The sequence below is a fragment of the Lampetra fluviatilis genome, chromosome 66 (assembly GCF_964198595.1).
Source record: "Lampetra fluviatilis chromosome 66, kcLamFluv1.1, whole genome shotgun sequence".
Taxonomy (NCBI): Eukaryota; Metazoa; Chordata; class Hyperoartia; order Petromyzontiformes; family Petromyzontidae; genus Lampetra; species Lampetra fluviatilis.
This window is the reverse complement of record NC_136340.1, coordinates 6,396,854-6,407,413: the sequence shown is the minus strand read 5'-3', so window position 1 is coordinate 6,407,413 and position 10,560 is coordinate 6,396,854. Positions and strand designations below refer to the sequence as shown.

Sequence of the window (10,560 nt, the reverse complement as noted above, 5' to 3'; positions counted from 1 at the left end):
GTGTCGAACGCCCGCTGGCAGGAGGTCACGGGGCAGACCCAGGTGCCACGGGTCGACTGACCGAGATGACCGAGATGACTGGCTGATGCACCACCTGTGCCCCCTACTGTACCAACTTGCTGTGCTTTAGCCACCCGGCGCTCCGCTCGTTGTTGTGAGCGTCGCTCCTCCGCCCTCCGTTGTTGTTGGAGGGCGACTGCCTCCAACTGCCCAACTCACACACACATCCCCCCTCACACACACATCCCACCCCCCCACACACACATCCCACACACACACATCCCCCCCCCCCCACACACACATCCCACACACACACATCCCACCCCACCCCAACCCACCTACCCCACCCCACCCCACTCCAACCCCGCTGAGCTCCACCAAAGTTGGGTTTAAAAGGCGCGGGGGTTGTGAGTGAGTGAGAAGAGAGGAGAGAGATAGGGGGTGGGCAGGAGGATGAGTTGGCAAGCGTGCGGCAGACTAAGCCACACGGAGGTGGAGGAAGCCGGGCACGCAATTGTATACCTCGTGAACATGACCGGGTGAGTCGCTGCTGTTGTTGTTTTTGTTGTGGTCTGCGGTGAACTCGTGTGTGTGTGTGTGTTTGTGCGCGTGTGTGGGGAGCGTCGCTAACATCGCTGTCACATCCTTATTATTGCCTGCATTGTCACGGAATCATTCAGACCTCATCGGTCACCACCTTCTAAATCTCGACGTTCATCCGACAAAGTTCCATCACAATGGAGACATTCACAAACAAATAGACATTTAAAAAAATGTTGCCCGTATTGAAACGTCTATACGCCGTATGTACATGAAAATGCGATATCCCTGCACAAGAATACGGGCTTAAACCGTACGCGTTGACAGCTTTGCAACTATACGCTACACTACTATACACTACACTACTATACACTATTATACACTACACTATACACTGCACTACTATACACGGCACTATACACTGCAGTATACATTCCACTACACTATACACTACGCTACTATTCACTACACTACTACAAACCTACCCTATCACAGACCAAATCAGACTACTATACACTATATACTACACTATACACTACACTATTATACACTACACTATACACTACACCAGTATACACTACACTACAAAAAACCTGTCAACCCATTATCAGTACCTCCCTTATTACATACCAAGTCAGACTATTATACATCATACACTACACAATACACTACTATACACTACACTACTATACACAATACACTACTATACACTACACTATACACTACACTATACACTACACTATACACTACACTATACACTACACTATACACTACACAATACACTACACTACTATACACAATACACTACTATACACTACACTATACACTACACTATACACTACACTATACACTACACTATACACTACACTATACACTACACTACCACAAACCTGTCAAGCCCTTATCAGTGCCATACCCTATCATAGACCAAATCAGACCTGCTTAGTCACCACCGTGCCCCTTTTAAATGTCAGCGTTCATCCTGCAAAGTCCCATCACAAGTGAGAGAAACACAAACAAAATAGACAACTTTAATTTGTACCCGTATTGAAACGTCTGTACGCCATACAGTGAGGGAAAAAAGTATTTGATCCCCTGCTGATTGTGTACGTTTGCCCACTGACAAAGAAATGATCAGTCTATCATTTTAATGGTAGGTTTATTTGAACAGTGAGAGACAGAATAACAACAACAAAATCCAGAAAAACGCATGTCAAAAATGTTATAAATTGATTTGCATTTTAATGAGGGAAATAAGTATTTGACCCCCTCTCAATCAGAAAGATTTCTGGCTCCCAGGTGTTTTTTATACAGGTAACAAGCTGAGATTAGGAGCACACTCTTAAAGGGAGTGCTCCTAATCTCAGCATGTTACCTGTATAAAAGACACCTGTTCACAGAAGCAATCAATCAATCAGATTCCAAACTCTCCACCATGGCCAAGACCAAAGAGCTCTCCAAGGATGTCAGGGACAAGATTGTAGACCTACACAAGGCTGGAATGGGCTACAAGACCATCGCCAAGCTGCTTGGTGAGAAGGTGACAACAGTTGGTGCGAATATTCGCAAATGGAAGAAACACAAAAGAACTGTCAATCTCCCTCGGCCAGGGGCTCTATGCAAGATCTCACCTCGTGGAGTTGCAATGATCATGAGAACGGTGAGGAATCAGCCCAGAAATTATAGACTGATCATTTCTTTGTCTGTGGGCAAACGTACCAAATCAGCAGGGGATCAAATACTTTTTTTCCCTCACTGTATGCACTAAGAACCCGGCGATCCGAGTTCTGTACCCTTTCACGGCCAACAAAAGTGACAATTATCTGAACCGGTCCTGGGCCTCCCCTAGGTCGACTCAGCCTCAAATGAGTACCTGGTGCGGTGTGCAGTAAGCATCGCCACTGGGGGAGACAAATGCGGTCGGGCGTGGTGCTGGCCACCCATCCCTTCGTGTGCCGTGCCGGCCTTCATAGGTGCTCGCTAACAGCACTTTCCCCAACAGTCTGTTAAAGGCTATACGGGGGATCTTTGTATTCGTTTATATATGTGGGGAGTGGTGGCACAGCGGTTAGCGCGTTGCGCTCCGAACCCGGCAAAGACCCTCGGGTTTCGATTCCCGCTCACGGCCAAGAACGGTGACGATTATCTCTGAACCGGTCCTGGGCCTCCCCTAGGTCGACTCAGCATCAAATGAGTACCTGGTGCGGTGTGCAGTAAACATCGCCACTGGGGGAGACAAAAGCGGTCGGGCGTGGTGCTGGCCACCCACCACCTCGTGTGCCACAGTGCCGGTAGCCTTCATAGGTGCTGCTCGCTAACAGCACTTGCCCCAACAGTCTGTTAATGCTATATGGGTGATCTTTGTTTTTTGTTCTAGATTTGAAGCTTTCGTGACAGCAAGGATTCATACTGTTTGGTTTTATCGGTAAAGTCACGTAGATAAAACAATCAATAAAAGAAATGAAAACAACTAAACTAAAATGTTTTCATTTATTTTATTGATATTTTATTGATTGTTTTACCTACGTGACTTTACCGAAAAAAACTAAGAGTATTTGTTTTTGTCTCATATATACGACGAAAAAAACTAAACTTTTTATTTTATTTTGCCAACCTTAAGGCCGCCACTGAGCGGTGTGGTAGCTCCTTTTCAGAAGTGAAAACCTAGCCATCACAAACGACAGCGGCTCATCATTATCATCGCGTGGAAATTCATAGCAGCATCCAACACGCTCTGAACGCGTAGAGATGTCGATTCTAAACGTGGAGGGGGCAGAATCCGCAGGTCCCGGAGAAAAATCCAAGCGACCATGGCGAGTGAGAAAGAGAGAGACGCAGACTCCAAATAAACAGCAGCAGGCATCGTTAAGATCGGTATTGAACCCACGGCCTCCTGTATACCAGGCGAGGTAGTAAACATCTTCTAGCCACCGTGATGATTATGAGAGAGACACGCAGACTCCGAATATACAGCAGCAGGCATCGTCAAGATCGGTATTGAACCCACAACCTCCTGTAGACCAGGCAAGGTAGTTAACATCTCCTAGCCACCGTGATGATGATGAGAGAGCCACGCAGACTCCAAATATACAGCAGCAGGCGTCGTCAGGGTCGGGATCTAACCCACGACCTCCTGTAGACCAGGCGAGGTAGTTAACATCTCCTAGTCACCGTGATGATGATGATGAGAGAGAGAGACACGCAGACTCCGAATAAACAGCAGCAGGCGTCTCCAGGGTCGGGATCTAACCCACGACCTCCTGTAGACCAGGCGAGGTAGTTAACATATCCTAGCCACCGTGATGATGATGAGAGAGACACGCAGACTCCGAATAAACAGCAGCAGGCATCGTCAGGGTCGGTATTGAACCCACGACCTCCTGTAGACCAGGCGAGGTAGTTAACATCTCACCACGGGGCCACCCATATACACACTTGGGGAGCGGTGGCGCAGCGGTTAGCGCATTGCGTTCTTTCGGTAACGTCATGTAGGTATAAATAAAATAAATCACGACGCTTCGATCGCAACACAAGCGGTCGTCCTCAGACGGAAAACAATATAATCCAGCAATTCCACTGCTGGATTCTATTTGTTGCGATCAAAACGTCGTAATTTAATCTTAATTTTAGAACTTTCGTGACTGCAGGAATTATTATTTGGTTCGTTCTGACTTAACCGAAAGAACCAAATAATAACGTCGTAATTTATTTTATTTTTTACCAACGTGACTTCACCGAAAGAACCAAAGAGTATGGATTCCTGCAGTCACGAAAGCTTCAAATCAAGATTGATGTCCCAATGATACATTCTCCAATCGGCAATTATCGTAACAACTTATCGCAACAATTATAACACGTCCTTTTAGTTTCGTTTTCGTTTTAAAGATTGCAGCTGCCCTCTGTCGCGCCCATCATGGTGGGTTGAAACTCGCTTGCGGTTAGCTACAATGTTATGTTGAACACGTAGGCTTTCGTGAACAATGTCATCCATAATGCAGTTTGTTTTTGGGTTAGATCGCGCAAATATGCGTCGTTAAACCCGCCACCACCCGACACAGCCAATAAGTAAGGTTTGTCACTTAAAAAGAACATACCAATTCGTTATTCGTGCAGTGTTTTGGGGAGAAAATCCACACAATTTACAATCTGAGTACTTCCAAACGTGTTATTTCCAATTTTCTAAACGTCACACGTGAAAGAGAAGAAAACAAATAGATGTTGACAATAATGAGAATAAAACAATACATTGAAGACATTAGCACCTATCGAGTGATTTGTGTGTGTGTGTTTGATGTGAGGAGCGGTGGTGTAGCGGTTAGCGTAACGCTGCCCTATGAACCCGGCGACGAGGGTTCGATTCCCGATCACGGCCAACACCCGGTGACGATTATCTCAACCGGTCCTGGACCTCCCCTAGGTCGACTCAGCCTCTAATGAGTACCTGGTGTGGTGTGTAAACATCGCCACTCTGGAGACAAAGGCGGTCGGGCGTGGTGCTGGCCACTCACCCCCTCGTGTATCGTTCCGGCCTTCATAGGTGCTCGCTAACAGCACTTGCCCCTACAGTCTGTTTAGGTTAGACGGGGGATCTTTGTCTTTATGTGATCATATATTTAGAGGGTTGCCCAAAATTCAGGAGACACGTTATTTTTAACAGATCAAACGACAGGGTTATGCCATTCTTTATTTAACCAATTTTCAAAGTGAATGTAGGGCTTTTTGTTAATAAAGATCACACCAGCCCTTTGTCGTGCATAAACAAGCCCAGTAGAAACACGTCCACATGTATACTCTTCGATTCTTTCGGTAAAGTCACGTAGGTAAAGAAAATCAACTAAATAAAATCACGACGTTTCGGTCACAGCACAAGCGTCCGTCATCAGGTGGGACAACCACAGCAAAAAGCAGTTGCTGAAATAGGAAAAAAGAGCTACGTGACTTTACCGAAAGAACCAAAGGGTATGGATCCCTGCAGTCACGAACGCTTCAAATCAAGATGTCACTCTATACTCCGCTAGCCTGTCACTCTTCTCTCGCACCTCCACCCTCGTCCTTGCCCCCAGCAGCTTTGGCTGTGGAGGGCGAGGTCCCAGGCTTCTTCTCCCTGAGTCTTGTCTCCTTCATCCCTTCAGCTCCAATCAACAACCATCCACCCTTATATCCCCATCCTCATTAAGGATCCTGAGCAGAGGTCGCAACCGGGTATCCGATACCCGTACCCTACCCGATACCCGGCCGGGTACGGGTAGCCGGGTATCGGGTAGGGTACGGGTACCCGTTTGCGACCCTGGTGCGGCCGGGTACGGGTAAGGAATCAAAACCCGTTTGCGACCTCTGGTCCACAGTTACCCCCCATTAAGCTGGCACCTCAGCGGCGCCTCCTGGACGTTCTCTCTCTCTCTCAACATCTCCCGTCTCTCCGACGAATACCCCTTGCTCCCCCACGCACGCACGCACCTGCCTGCCCCCAGATGCACCCGCTTAATTACTGCTTTTCCATACTCTTTGGTGTCTCTGGGTAAAGTCACGTGGGTAGAAACATCATAGACCACGGCGTTTCGATCGCAACACAGGCAATCGTCATCAGGTGGGACGACCACAGCAAGAAAATTGCTTTTTAGAAAAAATGATACATCACGACGTTTCGATCGCAACACAAGCAATCGTCATCAGGTGGTCCAACCACAACAAGAAAATTGCTTTTTAGAAAAAACGAATAGATCACGACGTTTCGATCGCAACACAAGCAATCGTCATCAGGTGGTACAATCACCGCAATAAAAAAAAACTTCTGAAGTACTGCTTCTCCCCCCAATTGCTGGCGCCTATCTCGCGACTCCTCCGTGTCTTGACGCTTGAACCTGCTCGCCCTCAAATGCACCCGCAGTTTACAAGCCCCGCGCGTTACGCCACTACCACATATAGACAATAGCCGATGTTTATGCACTTTGAGAATTCATGCTGATGGTGGCGCTTTGAGTGGCAGATTTGTGCCAGAAAGGCATGCGTGTGTGTGTTTGTGTACAAACATAAAATTGACTCATTCTCCCCCTGCCTCCTCCTCCTCCTCATCCACTCCTTCTCCTCTGTCGCCTCCTCCTCTGCCTCCTCCTCCTCATCCTCTGCCTCCTCCTCTTCTGCCTCCTCCTCCTCTGCCTCCTCCTCCTCCTCATCCTCTGCCTCCTCCTCCTCTGCCTCCTCCTCCTCTGCCTCCTCCTCCTCTGCCTCCTCCTCCTCCTCATCCTCTGCCTCCTCCTCCTCTGCCTCCTCCTCCTCTGCCTCCTCCTCCTCCTCCCCCACCTCCTCTGCCTCCTCCTCCTCCTCCCCTCCTCCACACCCCTCCCACCACCACCACCAACCAGACCTCCGCCGAACGCGCCGCAGGGCAATGCCAGCGACCTCACCATCGAGCTGAGGAACCCCTTCAGCGAGCCGCCCGCCGCCCGGTGGCTCTCCTTCTCCCTCTACCTGACCGCGTACGCCTCCGCGCTCGTCTGCAACTCCCTTCTCTGCCTCGCCATCTGCGCCCACCGGCGCCTCCACCGCCCCATGTACCTCCTCGTGTGCGCCATGTCGGGCGTCGACCTCGTCGCCGCCACCAACAGCCTGCCGGCTCTCGCGCGCTCGACGTTCGGAGCCGTCGCCATCCCGCTGGGCGAGTGCGTCGCGCAGATGTTCATCGCGCACGCCACCCTCCGCATGCAGACCTCCACCCTGTGCCTCATGTCGCTCGACCGCTACGTCGCCATCGGCCACCCGCTGCGCTACGGCGCCCTCGTGACGAACGCGCGCGCGGCGGCCTCGCTCGCGTCCGCGGCGGCCCTCGTCGTCATCCTCTGCCTCGCCAACGTCGTCGGAGTCCTTCGCCTCGACTTCTGCCGACCCGTCGCCATCCCCGTGCCCGTCTGCAACTACCTCGGCCTCGTGCACGTCGCCTGCGGTGACGTCGCCGCCCACGTCGCCTACGGCTACGCGACGCTCGCCCTCTACGTCGCGGCTCCGGCCGCCGTCGTGAGCGTCGCCTACGCGCGGGTGCTCCTCGAGTTCCGGCGTCCGGGGCTACGCGCTACTCAGCGGCGGGCTGTGCACGCGTGCGTCACCCAGCTCATGGTGGCCGGCGTCTACTTCGTCTCCATCCTCGTGTCGTTCGTCAACAGCTTCCCGTTCCCCGAGTCGCGCGCGGCCGAGGCGCGCTTCTCGTTCCACGTGCTCCACTACATGCTGCCCTGCACCCTCAACCCCGTCATCTACGGCCTTCGCATGAGCGAGATCAGGCGGGTGGCGTTCCGGAGGTTCCGCGGCAAGGTGGTAGATCAGCAGCAGCACGAGCAGATGGAGTAGAAGGAGGAACAGCTGGAGCAGCAGCAGTGGCAGCTGTAGCAGCAGCTGGAGTAGAAGCAGTAGCAGCAGCTGTAGTAGAAGCAGCAGCAGCAGCAGCAGCAACTGGCGTAGAAGCAGCAGCAGCATCTGTAGCAGCAGCATCGGCAGCTGTAGCAGCAGCTGGAGTAGATGCTGCAGCAGCTGGAGCAGCAGCAGTGGCAGCAGCAGCTGTAGTAGAATAAGCAGCAGCTGGAGCAGCGGCAGCAGTATTAGCAGCTGGAGTAGAAACAGCAGCAGTGGCAGCAGCAGCAGCAGGAACAGCTGGGGTAGAAGCAGCAGCACCAGCTGGAGCAGCTATAGGAACAGCAGCTGTAGCAGCAGCAGTAGTGTCAGCAGCAGCTGGAGCAGCAGCGGCAGCTGGAGTAGTAGCAGTTGGATACGTACGGTGCGAAAGAAGTTCAACACACACACAGCACGGTTGGCTACGTACGTTGCGAAAGAAGTTGTACATACATACATCGCAATCACGAACATTTGCATCATCAATATCATCATGATCATCATCAACATCATAATCACATCACACTCGAATAAAGTAATCACGTAACGTTCAACCCTTCACCACGCAGCCTCTCGTCATGAGCTTCGAAAGAACCCACAAAGACAAAGATGCCCCGTGTAGCCCGAGCAGACTGTTGGGGCAAGTGCTGTTAACGAGCAGAAGCACCTATGAAGGATCCCGGCACTGTGGCACACGAGGGGGTGGGTGGCCAGCACCACGCCCGACCGCCTTTGTCTCCCCCAGTGGCGATAATGTTTACACACCGCACCGGGAACTCATTTGAGGCCGAGCCGACCTAGGGGAGGCCCAGGACCGGTTCAGACAATCGTCAACTGGTGTTACATAATATATTTACAGATATAAAAACAAAGATCCCCCGTGTAGCCTTAACGTACTGTTGGGGCAAGTGCTGTTAGCGAGCACCTGTTCATGCCGGAACGGTACACGAGGCGATGGGTGGCCAGAACCACGCCCGACCGCCTTTGTCTCCCCTAGTGGCGATGTTTACTACACACCGCACCAGGTACTCATTTGAGGCTGAGTCGACCTAGGGGAGGCCCAGGACCGGTTAGGATAATCGTTACTGGTGTTGGCCGCCACGACACAGACACTGACACACACACTGACACACGCTCACGGAGGGAACGTACACTCTGACACAACAACAACCCACGGCGCTTGTGCCAGGCTAGGTGCACGTTTAAGGCCACGTGAAGTGTCGAACGCCCGCTGGCACGAGGTCACGGGACAGACACTGCGGGTGCCATGGGTCGACCGACTGACATGACACATACAATTATATATAGACGTCGTACTCCTATTGTAAATGTTGTGGATTTGCTCTCCAACACACCGGTGTGCTGTACTAGTATACTACACTATACACTGCACTATACACTACACTACTATACACTACGCTACTATACACTACACTACTATACACTACACTACTATACAGTGCACTACTATACACTACACTACTATACACTACACTACTATACACGACACTACTATACACTACACTACTATACACTACACTACTATACACTACACTACTATACACTACACTACTATACACGACACTACTATACACTACACTACTATACACTACACTACTATACACGACACTACTATACACGACACTACTATACACGAGTGCTGTACTGTAACGAATTGGCTACGTTATGTTTACGTGACGAACCCATTACTAATTGGCTGTGTCGGGTGGTGGCGGGTTTACCGACACACATCTATCTATATTTACGCGATATAACCCAAAACAGCTCGAATTATGAATATATAAAGTTGTACAGTGGATACATTACATCATACCGCTGGTGATAGTCGAAGCAACGACAACAACAACCAACAACAATAACACAAATCTGCGTTGGAAAAATAAACAAATATTTCCTTAAAATGCGCGGCACCAAAAATTCGACGTTAAATCGCCCACGCGGAACCGCTTCTCACCTTGTGGTCAACCGCCCCGGGCCCCGCCCTTTGGGGGGGGGCGGGGTGGGGGGGGGGCCCACCCCTCCCATCCACCCCCCACCTCCCCCCAGGGCCCACCCTGAGTGGGGTTCGCCCCGGGCTCCCCCCCCCCCCACACACCTCTCCCCCACCACCACCAACCACCGCGTTGTATGTGCTGTTTATTGGATGGGTTTGTTGATGTTTTTTGTTTGTTCTTGACGCCACCTCGGTGGGATCCTTCGTGTTCAAGATGAGTGGTGGACTTGCCTGCACATTTCTGTCAGCGACGCGAGCACTGCTTCAAGCAGAGCCTGACTGCTGCTGCTGATGATGATACTTTGAAAGTCGAAATCAGTCCCTGCCCATGAAGGTCTGGGTAGTTCACCAATGCTGATGCCAATGCTGAAACATCTGGGCAGTTCACTAGCCCTGGTTCAAGCAGAGTCTGCAACTGCAGCTGATGAGACATTGAATATCGAAACAGGCCCTTGCCTAATAACGCCCCTGGCCAGTTTCGCGAACACCGATTCAAGAGCGAGCCTCAACACTGCTGTGGACGGGTGTCCGAACACACAACCAGATGTGTGCTTGCTACTGGAGTGAAACAATTCACCCCCGTGTGTGGCTGACTTGCAACCCACTTGGATTTTGGCACACAGCGT

General features: G+C 51.0%; 1 protein-coding gene across 1 annotated transcript; it reads left to right on the top strand.

Moving 5' to 3' along the window:
- The first annotated feature begins 531 nt into the window (after positions 1-531).
- Positions 532-7,881, top strand: LOC144952194 (olfactory receptor 51E1-like). Its single transcript, XM_078882598.1, has 2 exons — positions 532-539; positions 6,903-7,881. The coding sequence occupies exons 1-2, from the start codon at positions 532-534 to the stop codon at positions 7,879-7,881; spliced, it is 987 nt and encodes a 328-aa protein (XP_078738724.1).
- The last annotated feature ends 2,679 nt before the right edge of the window (positions 7,882-10,560 follow it).